Source organism: Aricia agestis, chromosome 9, assembly GCF_905147365.1.
Source record: "Aricia agestis chromosome 9, ilAriAges1.1, whole genome shotgun sequence".
NCBI classification, from domain to species: domain Eukaryota; kingdom Metazoa; phylum Arthropoda; class Insecta; order Lepidoptera; family Lycaenidae; genus Aricia; species Aricia agestis.
Genome location: NC_056414.1, coordinates 5,808,557 through 5,828,931, shown reverse-complemented (window position 1 = coordinate 5,828,931; position 20,375 = coordinate 5,808,557). Strand labels below are relative to the sequence as shown.

The 20,375-nt window shown below is 39.2% G+C and overlaps 2 protein-coding genes across 2 annotated transcripts; both read right to left on the bottom strand.

The window, feature by feature from the left end:
* Positions 1–11,054: 11,054 nt before the first annotated feature.
* On the bottom strand, positions 11,055–14,186 carry LOC121730197 (pancreatic triacylglycerol lipase-like). Its single transcript, XM_042119139.1, has 5 exons — positions 14,150–14,186; positions 13,334–13,520; positions 12,683–13,077; positions 11,464–11,797; positions 11,055–11,121 (listed from the first exon to the last, which is right to left on the bottom strand). Exons 1-5 carry the CDS (start codon positions 14,184–14,186, stop codon positions 11,076–11,078), a joined length of 999 nt encoding a protein of 332 aa, XP_041975073.1. The 3' UTR covers positions 11,055–11,075.
* A 1,637-nt stretch (positions 14,187–15,823) lies between these two features.
* On the bottom strand, positions 15,824–17,355 carry LOC121730673 (pancreatic triacylglycerol lipase-like). The gene is made up of 5 exons (XM_042119816.1): positions 17,319–17,355; positions 17,014–17,200; positions 16,458–16,852; positions 16,012–16,345; positions 15,824–15,889 (listed from the first exon to the last, which is right to left on the bottom strand). Exons 1-5 carry the CDS (start codon positions 17,353–17,355, stop codon positions 15,844–15,846), a joined length of 999 nt encoding a protein of 332 aa, XP_041975750.1. The 3' UTR covers positions 15,824–15,843.
* Positions 17,356–20,375: the final 3,020 nt, after the last annotated feature.

Genomic DNA, 20,375 nt, shown 5'->3' with positions numbered 1-20,375 from the left:
GTAGTTTCTGAGATTAGCGCGTTCAAACAAACAAACTCTTCCGCTTTATTATATTACTAGCTGTTGCCCACGACTTCGTCCGCGTTAGCATAATATAATAACAGAGATGGATAATTTTCTCCTTTTTATGGTCCCTTACTCAAAGGGTAAAAACGGGACCCAATCACAAAGATAAAATATCAGCCTGTCCGTCTGTTCATGTCCAGGCAGTACTATTTTGTCATAAGAAACATTTCTGTATGTTTAGTTTAGGTTTGAATAAATTCACTTTTAATTAATTACTTACATTGTTCCTAAAAAAGTACAATAATAATTACAACTCAACACTAAAGACGCGACACCCTTTGGTTTAAAGCAACATTTTCAGGAGCGGGGGAGGGGGCTGAGCCCCCCAAAGAAGGGGCCGGGGGCTAAGAGTTTAGTTTAGGTTAGAATAAATGCACTTTTAATTAATAACTTAGTTTGTTCCTAATAAGGGAGAAGATTTTTTTTTATTAAATAAGGGGGCAAACGAGCAAACGGGTCACCTGATGGAAAGCAACTTCCGTCGCCCATAAACACTCGCAGCATCAGAAGAGCTGCAGGTACGTTGCTGGCCTTTTAAGGGGTAATAGGGGAGGGTAGGGAAGGGAATAGGGGAGGGTACGGAAGGGAATAGGGGAGGGTACGGAAGGAAATAAGGAAGGGTAGGGAAAGGAAAAGGGTAGGGGATTGGGCCTCCGGTAAACTCACTCACTCGGCGAAACACAGCGGAAGCGCTGTTTCACGCCGGTTTTCTGTGAGGTCGTGGTATTGCTCCGGTCGAGCCGGCCCATTCGTGCCGAAGCATGGCTCTCCCACGTCAAAGCTCAACATTAACGCCGCGATACAGTTTTGTTTTTAGCAACATATCCAGGAGCGTTCCAGGAGGTTTTGGGGGGCGCAGCCCAGGTAGTGGCCAATATCGAAATCTTTATGTTTAGCTTAGGTAAGAATAATTTCACTTTTAATTAATAACTTAGTATGTTTTTAATTAGGAAGAATGAAATCTCAACACTTACTCTGTGACATAGTTTTGTCGTCACTTATTTTATCCCCATGGGGGTTGAATTTGTCAAAATCCTATTTATGTTAACTTTAATCTCCTATTTCATCTCCTAGGGGTAGTTAGGGGTAGAATTTCTCCCTTTCAGGGGTGGAATTTTTTAAAATCCTTTCTTAGGGGATGCTTACGCCATAGTAGCTTTATGCATGCAAAGTCTCAGCCCGATCGGTTTAAAATTGACAAAGTTTCATACAAACTTTCATCCCCTATTTTACCCCCTTAGGGGGAATTTTTTTTAAAATCCTTTCTTAGGGGATGCTTACGCCATAGTAGCTTTATGCATGCAAAGTCTCAGCCCGATCGGTTTAAAATTGACAAAGTTTCATAAAAACTTTCATCTCCTATTTTACCCCTTAGGGGGAGAATTTTTTAAAATACTTTCTCAGAGGATGCTTACGCCATAGTAGCTTTATGCGTGCAAAGTCTCAGCCCGATCGGTTCAAAATTGACAAAGTTTCATACAAACTTTCATCATCTATTTTACCCCCTTATGGGGAGAATTTTTTAAAATCCTTTCTTAGCGGATGCCTGCGTTATAACATCTACCTGCATGCCAAATTTCAGCCCGATCCGTCCAGTGGTTTGGGCTGTGCGTTGATAGATCACTATGTCAATCAGTCAGTATATATGTCGTGGAGTGAGTGAGAAGGCGCCACTATGATTTTCTAGCTAACTCGCTCTAAATTAGATTTTTACGAATAAGCGCCATCTGTTATTAATATTGTGAATTAATATCTCTTAAATACTGCCATCTGGTAGATTCCTAGTGAATGTAAATAGTTCATTAGTTCGTTTATAGTTCAATAGGTGGCAGGATTTTGTTTACTGCAGTAGTGGAAACAGCGCCATCACCCGACAGGGGGCGGCGGACATGGCCTTGCGTAGTGACAGTTCGTTTAATTAATTGAAGGTGAGGTTCCGTTGAGGTTAAAGAAGTGAAATTAAGAACGTTGCTTACGGAAGGACTTGTCATTGTTTCCACGGACTGTGTATTTATAAGTTGCTGTGAACTGTGGATTGATTAAAATAGTGAAATAACGTTCGTTGAGTGTTTAAATTGCCTGGGGAACCCTTCAATCAATCTGCCGGTGAAAATAGTCGCCCACTTATTTTTATCTCAGAATACCCTCTTCCCGACATCAGTGCGTGGGATAAACCCAGGCACAAAACACTCCGTTCAAGATGGATGAAAATTTTCTGCGGGCGTTCCTGGAATCGTAGAAGGAGCTTGTTGACGCGCTGAGACAACCCCAACCGGTCAGTAGTCCAAAGATCTATCTACCTCAATTTGATCCTGAAAAGTCGGACGCTGATCCGCGCGCTTGGAGCGCGACTGTCGATTTATGCCTAGCCGAAAAAGAAATACAAGGCAGTGCACTTATTATGGCGTTAAGCGGAGCTATGAAAGGCAGTGCATCTCGTTGGCTTTCTCAAGTATCATACGCGGGAATGACATGGCCGCAATTCAAGACCTTATTTTTGGCGCGTTATGATTGTGTGGAAGCCCCTGCGGCTACCCTCATTAGTTTGAAAAATAGCAAGCCAATGGACAATGAATCCCTCGCTGCATATGCTGCACGGCTTATGACGATGTTGAGTGCGCGTTGGAAGGACATGACGGTGGAACAGATATCTATAGCTATGGTTTTGGCTCACGTGTCTCAATACGACGACCGTCTGCAACGTGTTGTGTTCACTACAGAATTTAATAATAGAGAACAAATGCAACGCGAACTTCAAGCATTCTCGTTTCTGAAGAGGAAATCCAATTCTCAATCATCTAGGAGGCTACGATGTCAAGCGATTCAAGCCTAATCCAAACCTGAAATGTTTCATATGTGGAAAGTTAGGACACCGTGCTGCCGACTGCCGTTCGAAAAAGCAATCATCAACCTCCACGGGTAATGGAAAGACCACTGACACGACACCTGCTCGTCGGACCACTGAACCCATCTGCTTTCGGTGCGGGGCAAACGGACACTACGCAAACAAGTGCACGCGCAACGCTGGCGGTGGCACGAGTGGCGCAACCGGGGCCAGCAGTGGAGGAGGTTCGAGCGCTTCTCCGAGCAACGTCGCCGCGCGTCGTGTGGATGTCTGCTACGTCGGCAATCCTGCCGGCACGCTCATAAATAATGGTGAGTCGTATTTGTTTCACTATGATTCTGGGTCCGAATGCTCACTTGCCAAGGAAAGTGTCGCTACAAAATTTTCTGGCAAACGCTTAAATAACACTGTAGCACTTGTGGGTATCGGACAAACAAGCGTGTTTAGCACCTTACAAATTTTAGCCTGTGTTCAAATTAACCACTTAAATGTAGAGATTCTGTTTCATGTGGTACCCGATGCATGTATTAAAAATGACGTCATGATAGGTCGTGAAGTATTGGACCAGGGTCTTCTCGTAAACATGACTTCGAACAACATAGTCTTCTTGCGCGATGAAATTAATGTCTACCAAGTCGCTAGATCAGTAAACTTCGACAATATTGAAGTAGATTTTAGTAAAATCGTCACGGATATTCCTGAAAATCACCGATCACGGCTCTTAGAAACGCTAGATGATTTTTCAGACTCATTTCTTACCGGTGTAGCAAAATCACGAGTAACTACCGGGTCCCTTAGTATTCGCCTAATTGATCCGAATTGCATAGTTCAGCACCGCCCGTATAGGTTAGGAGTGGAGGAGAGGGAGATAGTCAAGGCCAAAGTAAAGGAGCTGTCCGAAGCCGGAGTTATCAGACCGAGTAATTCGCCATTTTCTAGTCCCGTACTGCTCGTCAAAAAGAAGGACGGTTCCGACCGCATGTGCGTGGACTACCGACAACTCAATGATAACACGGTGGACGACAGATTCCCGCTGCCAATTATTGCCAAGCAAATAGCTCGATTGGGTAATGCGAAATGGTTTACAGCACTTGACATGCTTAGTGGCTATAATCAAATACCCGTCTCTGAAGAATCAATAGAACAGACCGCTTTCGTCACACCAGATGGCCAATGGGAATACTTGGCTATGCCATTTGGTCTGAAGAACGCCAGCTCCGTCTACCAAAGAGCAATTATGAAAGCATTAGGTGAACTTGCTCATAGATATGTCGTCGTTTATATTGACGATGTCCTAATTCTGTCGTCCAGCGTTGAGGAAGGCATTGAGCGCTTGAGAATCGTACTGGGGGCTCTTAAGAATGCAGGGTTCTCGCTAAATCTTGCGAAATGTTCTTTTCTCATGAAAAGAGTAGAGTTCCTAGGTTATGTGGTAGAGAACGGAGAAATTCAACCTAATCCTCGCAAAATTGACGCACTTACGAAACTTCCTCCCCCTTCTACAATCACACAACTTCGCCAATTTTTTGGCTTCGCCTCTTACTTCAGGCAATTTATTCCCGGTTTTTCCAAAATGATGGCTCCACTCTACATCCTTACAAGTGCTAAAAATAAAACTCTTGACTGGCAACCAATGCATGAAAAAATACGTCAAGACGTTATTGCACTATTGACAAAAGAACCTGTCCTAACGATCTTCAACCCTGACCTTCCCATAGAGTTGCACACCGATGCAAGCTCCGATGGTTACGGAGCCATGTTGATCCAAAAAGTCGACGGCAAGCAGCGAGTGGTAGAGTACTTTAGCCGGCGAACGTCTCCAGCTGAGTCTCGCTATCATTCGTTTGAGCTAGAGACTCTAGCTATCATTAACGCGGTAAAACACTTCTGCCATTTCTTGCGGGGCCGAAAATTTTTGGTGGTTACTGACTGTAACTCCGTTAAGGCGTCACAAAAGAAGGCTGATCTGTCTGATCGTGTTCACCGCTGGTGGGCGTACCTTCAGTCGTTTAACTTCGACATAGAGTACCGACAAGGTAGCCGAATGGCTCATGTCGACTGTCTTTCGAGAAATCCGATCCCTGTGCTCACTTCCCCCGCACCTACGGAGCGTGTCGAACAGAAGCGTGTCGATATAGCTGAGTTATCTTCAAATTGGCTTCAGGAGAGCAAGATAAAGACCAGGAAATACAAAAAATTATTTCAGATCTTTAAAACGAGACGGCCGATGACCTGAGGAGAAGGTTCGCTCGAACGTTTTACATCGCAAGATCCAGAGGAATGGCCGGACGTGATGTCTGCCGATTGTCCCCCGATCGTTTAGGTGGGCAGTTATCAACAATGTGCACGAGTCGATTATGCATTTGGGCTTTGAAAAAACATTAGAAAAGATCTATGACCACTATTGGTTTCCGGGTATGACCAAATACGTGCGCAAATTTGTTGATAACTGCATCACCTGCAAAATGTCGAAACCTCATTCTGGCAGAGTTCAGGCCGAACTTCACCCCATTCCCAAAGGTACTACCCCATGGCATACAATTCACATCGATGCCTCAGAAAAATTGAGTGGGAAGAATGACGTTAAGGAGTATGTTTTTGTGCTTATTGACGCATTCACGAAGTTCGTTTTGCTTGAGCACTCTACCAATATTGATAGTCGGAACAGTATCAAAGCCCTTAAAAGGGCCATCTCACATATTGGAGCGCCACAACGAGAGCGGATCAGGGCCGCTGTTTCGCGTCGAAAGATTTTTCCGACTTCTGTAGCTCTCACAATATTCAACTCCATTTAATTGCGACGGGATCTGGCAGAGCTAATGGCCAGGTGGAGAGGGTGATGAGCACCCTCAAGAGAATGCTAACGTCCGCGGAATTTAGTAAGGACAGATCGTGGCAGGATGCTCTTGAGGATGATCAATTGGCCATGAACTCTACCGTTAATAGAGTCACGAAAGCGAGTCCGCTTGAACTCCTAATAGGTAAGGTTGCTAGACCATTAAACTTGATGTCCATAGGGGAGGTTGATGACGGTGTAGACCTTGACATGGCAAGAGAGCAAGCGGTTCAAAACATGGGTGATAGTGCATCATACGACAAAGCTCGATTTGATAAAACCAAGTCAACATTAAAGAAATTCAATGTAGGAGACTTTGTATTGATCGAAAATGAGGACAGGAATCAAACGAAGTTAGATTTTTGACCTCTAAAAGGACTTACAAGTATGCTCATGATAGAGTGAGGAGTGTCCCAGACCATCAGATTCCTCCGGAACTAAATGTAGTGGAAACTGATGGTTCGGATGCAGATGACGAGTAACGAATTCCTTTCTTTGTTGATTGGGTAGAGCTGTAAATAGTTTGTGGATCGCGCCTCTTAACGTGGGTAGCGTTATGGGATGGGGGTCTAGTTGTAAATTGTTTGTAGACCGCGCCGTCGTGGTGGGTAGCTGCGACTGATGGGGGTCGAGCATCTGTGAACCGCGCCGTTGCAGTGGGTAGCTGCAACTGGTGGGGGTTGAGCTGCAAGCCGCGCCAAGATGTGGTTAGCATTCTTGGTGAGGGTTTAGAGACTGTTAAGGCGCAGGAGCGTAACCTGCATTAGAGTTACTATATTGTTGCAATTTTTAAATAAAAGTGATGTTGAGTAAATTGTGATTGTTACATTTACGATCTAAGTATTTCTGGTATCGTACCTTCATGTTTTGTTTGTAGCGCGAGATAGCCGAGAAATGAATATTTTGCGCATCTTTATTTCTTTTCAGATGCCTCGGCTTCACCCGAGGACGGGCGAAATGTCAGCATGGCCGTGTCGTGGAGTGAGAAGGCGCCACTATGATTTTCTAGCTAACTCGCTCTAAATTAGATTTTTACGAATAAGCGCCATCTGTTATTAATATTGTGAATTAATATCTCTTAAATACTGCCATCTGGTAGATTCCTAGTGAATGTAAATAGTTCATTAGTTCGTTTATAGTTCAATAGGTGGCAGGATTTTGTTTACTGCAGTAGTGGAAACAGCGCCATCACCCGACAGGGGGCGGCGGACATGGCCTTGCGTAGTGACAGTTCGTTTAATTAATTGAAGGTGAGGTTCCGTTGAGGTTAAAGAAGTGAAATTAAGAACGTTGCTTACGGAAGGACTTGTCATTGTTTCCACGGACTGTGTATTTATAAGTTGCTGTGAACTGTGGATTGATTAAAATAGTGAAATAACGTTCGTTGAGTGTTTAAATTGCCTGGGGAACCCTTCAATCAATCTGCCGGTGAAAATAGTCGCCCACTTATTTTTATCTCAGAATACCCTCTCCCGACATATAGATATATAAAATACTAGCGACCCGCCCCGGCTTCGCACGGGTATAAAATAAATTATAGCCTAAGTCACTGAAAAAATGATTAAAATCGATTCAGCAGTTTGATTTTAAATAAATCATATTCATTACTACCCGTGGCCCGCATTGGTCGGTACTGCCGCAAAAGCTACTTACGTCCCGCAATTTTTAAATCTGTAATATCTTCGAAAATATTCATTTAAATTTAAAATCGTAATAATTATGCTGTAAAGGGCCATAATCAATAATGTATTTAAAGTATTTAATTGAATAAGGATTATTGCCGTATTGGTTAAAATCGCTTCGAAAATAAGTCATTATTTGAAGTTAAAAGTAAATGACAAAAAAATATGTTATTGTGGGATATATATCCATAAGAGATATACTTGTACGTGGGAGAGCCATGCTTCGGCACGAATGGGCCAGCTCGACCGGAGAAATACCACGTTCTCACAGAAAACCGGCGTGAAACAGCGCTTACGCTGTGTTTCGCCGAGTGAGTGAGTTTACCGGAGACCCAATCCCCTACCCTATTCCCTTCCCTACCCTCCCCTATTCCCTTAACTTCCCTTCCCTTCCCTTCCCATCCCTACCCTCCCCTATTACCCTATTCCCTCTTAAAAGGCCGGCACCGCACCTGCAGCTCTTCTGATGCTGCGAGTGTCCATGGGCGACGGAAGTTGCTTTCCATCAGGTGACTCGTTTGCTCGCTTGCCCCCTTATTTCATAAAAAAAAATGTATCATCGCGGAGTTTTCTGTAGATCTTTTCAATGTGTACAATGCGCACCCCTGCATTGGTACTTGTAGTTTGTACTATTATCTATTCTGTGGCATTGGTAGCGCCCACTTCGAAACGGGCGTAAATCGCAATATTTTAATTTCGCCATAACTTCTAAACCAAACGTCCAATTTTAATCATTCAAAGAGCAAATATAATCTACATAAACTGTACTTAGTGATGAAATTATTTGTTTTGATGATTGCATGAGTAAAATAAATGCGTTTAAATGTAGTCCAAAAAAAATAAAGATTTTTAAATAAAAAAATGGTTGTTGTGCCTCACTTGACATAGATAGATATAGTCTGTCGCGGACATTTTTGTAGATATTTATAAGATCTACATTTACTTAGAACATTGTATAGTTCTATCTTTTATAGTTTAGGCAGCGTACGCAAAATAAGTAAATTTTCTGGTTGTTTCCGAAAAACTGAAATATCTTACGCAACCCTATATTCTCCAAAATAAAAAGTAGCCTATGTTACTCGTAAATAATGTAGCTTTCGAATGGTGAAAGAATTTTTAAAATCGGTCCAGTAGTTTTTGAGCCTATTCATTACAATTAAACAAACAAACAAACAAAGTTTACCTCTTTATAATATTAGTATAGATATAAATATCTAATATCTAAGATAAGAATCATAATATTCGAGAAAGTGCCAATAAATAATAAAAATATAATCAGTAGAAACAAAACTTAAGGGGCCTCTGTGGTTTATGATTCAAATGATAACATACTGAGATCATTGTGATTATACACTGATTCAGCGAAACTTGAAATGTTTTTGGTGGAATTACAGTCCTTTTTGTAAGTTGCTACTTGCTAGGCAGTATTTTAGTGTTTTTATTTTTTATTTAGAGGTTTTTAGTTAATGTCCATCCCGTGCAAAACTATCATGTCCTAATTCATAAAATTGGTGAAAGTCTAATATTTAAACTTCTATTGCCTCCCTACTAAACTTATTTTACGGCGATAAACCAAATTTCGGCGTAGTTAAGACTAGCTGTTGCCCGCGACTTCGTCCGCGTGGACTTTAGTTTATAGTTGTTCCCGTACATCGATCGAGTCGTTTACGCGCAAATCAGAAAAGTATATTGTGTGGGAACCGCACATTTTCTCGGGGCAAAAAACATTCCTTATCCCAGATTCAAATTAGTACCTATCTCCAATCTCCATGCCAAATTTCATCAAAATAGATTAAATAGTTTAGGCTAGAATCATAAAAGTTTATTGTGCGAGAACCATATATTTTTCCGGGATAAAAAGTATCCCTTGCCCTTTCCTGAGACTGAAAGTATTGCCATACCAAATTTCATCAAAATAGATTGAATAGTTTATGCTATAATCATAAAAGTTTATTGTGCGGGAACCGTACAATTTCCGGGAAAAAAATATTATTACTTGTCCTTTCCCGAGACTCAAAGTATCTCCATACCAAATTCCATCAAAATAGATTGAATAGTTTACGCGCATTAATCATTAAAGTATATTATGCAGTAACCGTACATTTTTCCGGGACAAAATGTATCCTGTGTTATTTTTCGGGACTCAAAGTATCTTTTTACCAAATTTCAGCAAAATATAACGTTCCGCGCAGCTTCGCCCGCGTAAATTAGATATTTCACAGACAAATTAGTCCACAAAAAATAGCCTACTGGTGGTCTACTTCTTATCTGTGCCAAATAACAGAAAAATTGCTCCAGTAGTTCGTGAGATAAGCCTTTTCAAATAATTTCCCCCGTTTTTTTTCCACATTCTGCTCTATTTTTTCGCTCCTATTAGTCTTAGCGTGATAAAATATAGCCTATAGCCTTTCTCGATAAATGGAATATCTAACACTGAAAGAATTTTTCAAATCGGACCAGTAGTTCCTGAGATTAGCGCGTTCAAATAAGCCCTTTCAAATAATTTCCCCCCGTTTTTTTCACACTTTCCTCTATTTATTCGCTCCTATTAGTATTAGCGTGATAAAATATTGCCTATAGCCTTCCTCGATAAATGGGCTATCTAACACTGAAAGAATTTTTCAAATCGGACCAGTAGTTCCTGAGATTAGTGCGTTCAAACAAACAAACAAACAAACTCTTCCCAATTATAATATTATAGTATATAGATATCAATAAAAACTGAAGTATTAGACCTATTCAATTGAGACTTTGTAGTTTGTATATTGAAATAGTCTATTATACTACATCATATTAGCGGATGGTGGGGGGCGAAAATTACAAGTTTGTGAATTCTTTCGTTGGTTGTATACTAAACTTAGATTACATAGCCAGCTTTCTAGCACTTCAGGAAGTAACCAAACATTTTGATGATAATCAGTGTGTCAGTGAGTCAGTGACGAAATCGCTTCGATTCGCGTATTTTAGATTAAAATATCAATTATGAATGTAATTTGCATAGTAGCATATGCTTTCAGTTCTTAAAACAGCGCCCCAATCCTCAAACTTTTATCTACATAATAGGAATCCGGAGTTCTCTTAGTATCTTGGGAACCACAGCATATCTTGGCGCTAAATCTCGTTAGTATGATGACTGTTTGCATCCTCTTCCTTCGTAAAAGTCCTAAAAACTTTGACTTAAGCTTGTCAACCTTAGATTGTTTTGATTGTTTTTTTTCTCTATTTGATATGATCTGTTACTTATATTATATTAGTGGAATAATATTTTACTTATTTAATAATGTATCCCTTTGTCCAAAAAATTATATTAAATAATTCTCTACAACTTAATAACATGTTTTAATCAAACAAAAACCTGTTTTATGTAATTTAATGAGCATAGAATAAACGTTTTGCACTTTAACTGACTCACCCAGGTAATATGCAGAATACCTTGTTAATCTGCAGTCTAACTGGTTTACGCACATTAACGGTAACATATATGTATATCCACAGCCGAACATAATATTATAATCTCCTCATTTTTTAAAGTCGGTTTAAAATAAAGTATTTTTGACGACACAATATATCGACGAACTGTATCAATGAAAAATCAAACATAGAGTTAAGTTTTATATTTTGTTTCCAATAATACGTTATTTATAGATTAGAAAGGCCAGCTGTTTCCAGTAGAGAGACCATAAAGTCCGGAGCTGAAACAATACAAATTATATATCGATTAATTTCGCATAATAACTACAAATATAAAAATTTGAGTTACTAAATGAAATTCTCCCATTAAGATACATAATATTATACTCGTGAGGGACATAAAAACTTAAACCCGGCTCACTTTATCCTAATTTCTGATCAGAAAAATTCGGACGCCCGAACTCTGATTGTGTGTTCCGGCGGGCTTCCGAATTTTTCTAATCAGAAATTTATAATGTGCGGCCGGGCCAAGGGACCTTATTAGCTCGATCGACATGAGGGATTGATTGAAAATTGTGAATAATTTTGTCAGTATTGATAATATGACAATTATTGTAACTTACCCGCGTTTTGAGAGAATATTGTTGCCCATGTTCAGAGCACTACCGCTGCACTGGTTGTTCTGAGCCTGGTTGAAGTTTGAGCAGAGTCTTCCAACGAAGTGGTTAGTTCTGACACTGGAGGCGAACAGCTCGTAGGCGCGGCTGTGAGAGCAGGTGCTGACCCAGCATCCAGGCTGAGGATTCCTTCCACCGTTGGGGTAGAAGTCGGCGTCAGAGATTGGGTCCATGATACCCAGGAGACCGCCGTCAGTGTGGATGGATTCGACGTAAACTCCGGAGTTGCGGTTCAAAGCGTTAGAGTTACCACCCCATTGAGGACCAGCGGGATCCAATCCTATCAAATAATTTATATGCGTCAATTAAAACGACGAAACACTTCGAAAATAGTGCCCTTGCGCTTCGCTTGGCTCGTCTTGGCGGGGGCTAGTGCCCGTTGCCTCAAATTTATTACTAAATGAATACTATTTAAAATTTAAAAACAATAGTTTCATTCCGGAAGCTTAGAGTTAGCAATAACTGTCATGTGCTGCTGATATTGCAGGATTAACAAATTTTTATCTAAACTTTTCAGTGTGACTTATTTAGCTAATATCTTCATGTTTTCCTTATAAGCGAGGAAAATTAAACTTTCTACCTCTAAATAATTCGCATAGAATTGAAAATTTGTAGAGACGTTAAATAGAAAAAAAACCATTTAGGAGTGTTTATTGTTTAAGGCTAAGCAGTACACTTAAGTGTACTCTGCTTAGGCTGTTTGATAAGTTTGATCGATAACCTCTTGAGAAAAAACTCATTCTCATACCCTTGACCTTGAATAAAAATTTTAGCAGAAGGAGGATCGCCGGGGACTTTTGAGGTTTTATTAATAACTAGCTGCCCCGGTGAACTTCGTGTCACTTAAAAACGTTCCCTGGACTTCTACGAATATTTTAAGACTAAAATTATCCCAATCCGTTCAGCCGTTCTCGAGTTTTGCGCTTAGCAACACATTCAGCGACTCATTTTTATATTATATTTAGATGGTGTATTTAACGTCTCTGCCAATTTTCAGCTCTATGCAAATTGGTCCTAGGTTACGATTTTTTTTCTTCTAATTGCTTAAACAAGTGTAAAGCTCTACATAAATTCTATTTGTACCAAAAACTTTAACAAATACTGCTATACGGTGAGCTTAACCAGTAACCACGTAATTTTTATGTAGGTAATTTAAGATCTTTACCTGTCACTCTCCATGGTTGTCCACCAACTTGGCGACCAGCATTACCCACAATGTGAGCTCCCAAGCTGTGACCGACAAGATGGACCTGAGACCAGTTTCCACCAACAGTGTTTAGGACCCATTGCATGAAGTTGCCGAGGAATTGACCAATGCCTGGGACAGCCATCACGGAGGTGGTGTAAAGACCACTGGCTGCTCCGCTCCAGTCGACGACAATGACGTTGCAGTCATCGGCCGCCAAAAACGCTGCGGTAATGAGGGTGTTGACTTGACTGTTTCCGTTGCTGTTCCATCCGTGAACGACGGCTTTGATGGGTCTACCCCACCGCCAGTTGGAGTTGTGAATGGAGTTAGCGTTGCCGTTTGTGATGATTTGAGCACTGGTAGGGTTGTTCCTAAAAATAAACAATAAATCAGTATTTATGTTGTATGAAAACAACTAGCTGATGCCCGCAACGCCGGAACTTTACATTTTTCCGGGATAAAATCCCGTGTCCTTTCCTGGGACTCAAAGTATCTCTTGTTTGAGCGTGAAGAAGTAACAGAGGGACAGACACACTTTCGCATTTATAATAAAAAGTATGAAAGTATGGATTATCACAATATTTATTAATCCCTTTGGCCTTGAATATAATATAAACTTTTATTTACCTTGTGAACAGACGGTATTGGTTATTGGCTCCGTTCCTGGTTTTCAGCATTTCCATGTCAGGTGGAGCTTGAAGGTCTACTAAGTGAGGTTTACCCTCCCCATCGGGCATCCAAATATAGCGGCTCTCGCCTTCGACATAGTGGCTGTTATCCCCTGGGATCTGGGGAATTGCACTTCCAGCACACACTGAAATAAAAATATGAATCAAATGAAGTATACTATATTGTGCACAATCATAGTTACACATGAATGAAGCACATGAAATAAAGATAATCACAAAGGCGGCCTTATTACTAAAATATAGTAATTTCTTCTAGGCAACACACGCACAAGCACAAATTTCTAAAAAAAGGTGTTGTACTAAAATAATATACTTATAGTTTGTCAAGAAAGTGAAGAAATTAAAAAGTGGCAAACATCGTAGTGTCATCCCTTTCAAATCAATCTAAGAAAAAAGGGATGTCACTATGTTGCCACTTATTAATTTCTTCACTTTCTTGACGGACTATACACTATATACTATATAGGGTGTAACAAACTGAGTGATAATACTTCAGGGTGTGTATAATGCGTTCCATATATAGAGTTAACTGTAAAATTAGCAGCGCTGACTGAGCATTTTTTTTTGTCATGTATATGGGCAAATTCGTGATGCTTTCCCATACATATCACAAAAAAAAATTCTTTCAGCACTGCTACTTTCCCAGCGAACTTTATACTAGAAGCACACACCCTAAAGTATTATCACTTAGTTTTGTTACACCCCCTATAAGTATGAAGACAAAAGCAATTAAAGATAGAAGACAATATATTACATGCTATCGACGCGAGTAAGACCACCAGGAGCTTCATGATTTAGGTATCACAGAATGACGAGGGAGGTCCTCGTATATATAGTCGTCAGTCATTATTATCATAATAAGATAATGCAATTATATAATCCCTGAAATATTGATAATTGGATTGTTTGCATTTTTAATTAATAAAAACAATCTATATTGGTATTGAAAATAAGTCAGCAGGCACTTAAGATTTAAAAAAAAATGTGTTGGCCATTTCAAGAAATGTTACAATTGTAGCCACGGCGCGGCCGCTCTTCAGCTGATATTTCATATTACCACAAATATAGCACTTTTTATCGTTATTAATTAGCGCCTCACTGAATTTATTATTTAATCTATACTAATATCTATTATAAATGCGAGTGTGTGTTTGTCTGTCTGTCCGTCTGTCTTTCGGTCTGTCTGTTACCTCTTCACAAGTTCACACCCAATAAACCGCTGAACCGATTTTGCTGAAATTTGAAATGAAGATGCTTTGAGCTTATGATTTTTTTTAATTTATTTAAAAAAAGAACTTATTTAGGGTACTTAGGGAGAAAACATACTAAAATTCCGGAAGACTGGGTGGTGAGCCGGGAGGAAGGAAGAATGATTAAATTTTAGATTTTTCGCCGACATTACATTTTTTTTAATACAATACTGAGGTTAAGGTAACATCACACCTTTACTAAAGATTACACCAGCTCTACTCGTTATGATGATGATCACTGATCAACTATTACGCCGCCATGATAGTATTATTGCTACTACGACTGTCCATACAACTTCAAGAAGACGACTATTGAGGGCACTCCTACAAGTATTTACCCAATTTCTTAAATTAATAATTACCCATCACTTTAGAAGTTATTAGAGTTTTCTCATCATGACATGACTCAACTAGGGACCGCAGACGCATATTCATGACATGTTTGTAGCTACTACTACTACTCGACAACTATAAAAAGAAGTTTCATAGGCAGTTGAATTTATTTAATCTGAGGCCAGCCAAAAATCATTAGTAAAATTATTGACTTGACATAATTTAGGTCTGCCATCTGCATACTACTCGCTCGTGGTACTATCAGAGAAGTTGATTCCTAGGCAGATGAGGACCTACGTAGCTTGGTCGCGTTACGTCAAACCCAGCCGACAAATCACAATTAACATTAAATTGACATGATCCGACCAAATGACGTTGGTCTGTCAACTGCCTAGAAATCAATTTCCTTGGTACATGTTGTACGAAAGAGTGACATCATACTTTCGTAGCACTTTGTATGGAGCGTTTCGGGCAGGTCTATTTTATGAGATGTTTGAATTGTTATATCTTGAGTTTGAGTTCAATAACCAATAAGAAAAAATATAGTCATCATGCCTATTGCATTGTTTCTGGGAGTTTTTTACAGGAGCTTATCTTTTCAAAAGTATTGTTGATTAGTTATTAACATTTATCGATCAATTTGAGTGATCGGACTATAATATGATGCCTTGGAACTTGGTTTGAACTTATCAGCCATATCTATACATCTAAGAAATTATGTAACACAATAAATGATATTCCTAACGATTAGAAAACAATAAAATATTTTTGACGAGACATATCAATGAAAAATCAAATATAGAGTTAATTTTTATTTGTTTACAATATACCTACGTTATTTATAGCTTAATATCGTGTAAATAGATTAGAAAGGCCAGCTGTTTCCAGTAGAGAGAGCATAAAGTCCGGAGCTGAAACAATACAAATTATATATCTATTAATTTCGCATATTAACTACAAATATAAAAACTTGAGTCACTAAAGAAAATTCTTCCATTAAGATAATTATACTCGTAGGACAATAGTAACTTACCCGCGTTTTGAGAGAATATTGTTGCCCATGTTCAAAGCACTACCGCTGCACTGGTTGTTCTGAGCCTGGTTGAAGTCTCCGCAAAGTCTTCCAACGAAGTGGTTAGTTCTGACACTGGAGGCGAACAGCTCGTAGGCGCGGCCGTGCGAGCAGGTGCTGACCCAGCATCCAGGCTGAGGATTCCTTCCACCGTTGGGGTAGAAGTCGGCGTCAGAGATTGGGTCCATGATACCCAGGAGACCGCCGTCAGTGTGGATGGATTCGACGTAAACTCCGGAGTTGCGGTTTAACGCCAATGAGTTGCCTCCCCACTGCGGTCCAGCAGGGTCCAAACCTTTAAAAAATTACATTAATAAGTTCACAATAATTATTTTTGATTTTGTACTCGTAAGGAGCTTTAAATGCTCGATCAGACATAAAAATATTGCTGAAGTTGTAGTAATTACCTGTCACTCTCCATGGTTGTCCACCAACTTGGCGACCAGCATTACCCACGATGTGAGCTCCCAAGCTGTGACCAACAAGATGAACCTGGGACCAGTTTCCACCAACAGTGCCTAGGAGCCATTGCATGAAATTGCCGAGGAATTGTCCAATTCCGGGGACAGCCCACACGGAGGTGGTGTAAAGACCACTGGCTGCTCCGCTCCAGTCGACAACAATTACGTTGCAGTCGTCGACAGCCAAAAATGCAGCCGTAATGAGCGTGTTCACTTGACTGTTTCCGTTGTTGTTCCATCCGTGAACGACGGCTTTGATGGGTCTACCCCACCGCCAGTTTGAGTTCCAGACAGAGTTAGCATTTCCATTGACAAGAACTTGAGGATTGGTGGGGTTATTCCTATAAAGAAAAAATATATTATACGGTGTCTTGGAATTCGTTACCATTCTCTTAATTTAAATAAAGTGAAAAATGTAAAGGGTTTATTATACTCGTATTTTGAATCAGTGATCGTTAACTGATATTACTATACCAAAATTTAATTCAGTTCTTTATTTTACCTGGTGAAGAGACGGTATTCGTTGTTAGCACCGTTCCTGCCACTCAGGGCAGTAATTTCAGGTGGAGCTTGAAGGTCTACTAGATGAGGTTTACCCTCACCATCGGGCATCCAAATATAGCGGCTCTCGCCTTCGACATAGTGGCTGTTATCCCCTGGGATCTGGGGAATTGCACTTCCAGCACACACTGAAATAATAAATGAGTAGTAAATTGATTAAATGGTATGATTATATCTTATGGCATTGAAGAACTTTTCTCCAATACCATAAGAATTTGCAAGAATTCCCAAAAAAATAATAATTACATGCTATTGACGCGAGTAAGACCACCAGAAGCTTCATGGTTCAGGTATAACTACCTGTGCATGGAGCTAATAGTTTTTATAGTATTTTTATCAGATCGATAAAAATTATCTTAAAAACGTGCTAATAGTACGGGAGCCCTAGAACATTTTTTTTATTACTATCAAGCTAATTTTTGTGAGTAACATCATTTTGATAAGACGAACAATATTTTTATTTGCGAAAAATCTCGAAAGTGCTAGCTAACCTACTCGTATAGAAAGGATTTCATACTTTGAATTGATGGTCCTAAAATATGGACTATTTTTTTGTAGGACGGTGTTACTCTTTAATTAAATAACTAATAACCTATCAATTTAAACAAAAAATCAGCTTGTTTGGGTTCCGTTATAGGGATGTAATTGTAATCAACAAAACTTGTTTGACTACTGAACCCTAAAACGGAACCCCAACAAACTGATTTTTTGTATATTGATAGGTTAATAGTTATATAATTTAAGAGTAACATTATCCTCCAAATAAAAAAATCCATATTTCAGGACCATCAAATCAAAGTATGAAATCCTTTCTACTTCTGTTAGCTACCACTTTCAAGATGTTTCGCAGATAAAAATGTTGTTCGTCTTATCAAAATGAAGCTACTCACAAAATATTTAATTGATAGTAATAAAAAAAATGTTCTAGGGCTCCCCGTACTTTAATGATTGATGGCGTATTCATCAAATTTTGCGTTTCAATTAAACATGTTATCAAGGCGTGTACCGGTTCCTATTACATTGAATTACATATTATCAATATAGTAAGTATTATTATCGATTTGTAGAGTTTTTATATAAGTTTTTTATAACAATTGATATTTTAATGTCTCTTTAGCACTCTTCATCAAAATGTATCCAATGGATCAAGAGCCTGCGACGGCCAGACCTTCCTCAGTTTCGGAAAGCTGGTTTGCCTGTTTGTGACCTTACAGAGGTAAGAATGACCAGCAATCTATGGAGTTTCGGTCGCGGTTACTTTAGAGGGTATCCAGTTCTGAAGGTCTACCTGACCTCAATCATCAGATCACAAACAGGAAAACTTTCGGCTTTCCGAAACTGAAGAAAGTCTGGCCATCGCAGGATCTTACAGATTAGGTACCTACTCTACCCTTTCTGTTGCCCTTTTATTTTATTCGTCAATTGCTGAGATGTTCTAGTACATTCTCGTATTTTTTTTAAGCCAATGGCAGTAGTTGGGGAGGGTAGGAGGGGATTTCAGGAGTAGCTCGAGCGTGTCAGATTAAGCTTGTAAAGTCTTCCGACATGTGTCTAGTTAGCATGGTACTCGTATAGAAATCAGATTTCTCATGTGGTGGGTTATTTTTTTTTTTACATTGAAATGTCATCAGCTGGCCGATTCTGTATCGTACATTTGTGAGTTAATCACTGAGTTAGTGACGAAACGGAGGGGTGAGCAACGGAAAGTCTCACTTTTGTATGCAAGTGAATACAAAATGTGGTACTTTCCGTTACTCACTCCTCCGTTTCGTTATTAACTCAGTTATTAACTCACAAATGAACGATACAGAATCGGCCAGCGGGTCTGTCAAATTAAGATACTGGATGTTTAGTATACCACAAAGAAGCTTCCATATAAAGCACTGACGATTCAAAGGTTTGGTAAGCCTGTAGGTACATTTTAAAATATAAAATTAAAGATATTTTATTTTGCACTAAACTAAATGATTTAGTCCTTGCTGTCTAAAATATGTTTATAACTGACTTATATAAGCATATATTTTCTTTTTCAAAATTTTAAAATGGCTGCAGTTTCTGAACCCACCACTAAAATAAAAAACGCTCTTATGATTTTTTATCAGTTTTATCTAATGTACAAAACCTACTAAGTCTCCATGACGCTCGAGTGACTACAAAAATAGGACCCTCCCCTCCTCTACTACAGTGCACGAGCAGCACTTGAGCAGCACACATCAATCCATAGAGATATTGTTTCTGATATCTGTGCATCAATCAATGTGTGCTGCGCACTGATTGATGCAAAAACAAAAAAATATTTAATTTATATTTGAAAACAATTTTTAATTATTTAATTTAGAAGGACAAACTCTTTTCAAGAAATTGATGATGCACGGGGTTGATAATAAATCTACGCATGATATTCTTAATAAGTACAGAAATATGGATTATCTTAAGTGGTACATAATATTATTCACAGATTTAATCATGTTCAAATTTAATCGCTAAAACCACTTGTAAATACATTGTTTGTATTGGGAAGTTAAAACTCTTATCATTTCAATTATTATTAATTACTATTTACTATGTTTTTTAACAATATTATCGTTCGATGTATAATTATTATCAGGTGATAATAGTTATTATGATTATTATTTTTTATCATTTACGTCATAAACTTCTTTACCCGATCACAGCTAAATCTGTGCAGGTATTAGGGTAAAGCCAAACGAGCGTAATTTTGTTTTTCTACTTTTGTATGAGAAAAGTGGGCAAAGTCATGACACCCGGGCGCTTGCCCGTACAAAAATTATACTTTTGACATTAGTATATAAATACTTTTGACTTTGACTTTGAAATCGCAAAAAAATGTTGCTTTTTCACCTCTGCTATTTTCACGGTGAACTCTATGTATAGCATAAACCCATACACACTCTAAAGCAGCCTTTCCCAAAGTGGGCGATAACGCCCCCTTGTGGGCGCTGAAGATCTAAAGGGACGGTGTGGGACCCAGAAAAAAAATGGGGGCGTTGTGTAGAGGCTTGGGTGGTTATTTGTTTCATCTGGATTCATTTTAAATTGAAACGAAGGGGGCGATAAAATATTTTCTTTTCTCAAAGCAGACAAAATAAGTTTGGGAACCCCTTCTCTTAAGTATTATCACTGTTTTCTTCCACCTTGTATAACTTTTGCAAAAATTAAAGAAAAGTTTGTGTGTTCTGGTATGTATAATTATAATGTGCGATGTGAGCTGTATCAGATAATAAATTATTTTGCAATCAAACTACAAGATTAGGGTATTAAGGAACCACTTAGATTTTTATC

What these genes read in the sequence shown, in the direction of transcription:
- LOC121730197 (XM_042119139.1), bottom strand. Translation starts at nt 14,186, where the DNA reads ATGAAGCTCCTGGTGGTCTTACTCGCGTCGATAGCAT. An exon ending in ACAACCATGGAGAGTGACAG is followed by an intron (nt 11,798 to 12,682) that starts GTAAAGATCTTA and finishes ATTATTTGATAG; the next exon opens with GATTGGATCCCGCTGGTCCT. An exon ending in AATATTCTCTCAAAACGCGG is followed by an intron (nt 11,122 to 11,463) that starts GTAAGTTACAAT and finishes GTATTGTTTCAG; the next exon opens with CTCCGGACTTTATGGTCTCT.
- LOC121730673 (XM_042119816.1), bottom strand. Translation starts at nt 17,355, where the DNA reads ATGAAGCTTCTGGTGGTCTTACTCGCGTCAATAGCAT. An exon ending in CTTACTCGCGTCAATAGCAT is followed by an intron (nt 17,201 to 17,318) that starts GTAATTATTATT and finishes TTATTATTTCAG; the next exon opens with TGTGTGCTGGAAGTGCAATT. An exon ending in ACAACCATGGAGAGTGACAG is followed by an intron (nt 16,346 to 16,457) that starts GTAATTACTACA and finishes AATTTTTTAAAG; the next exon opens with GTTTGGACCCTGCTGGACCG.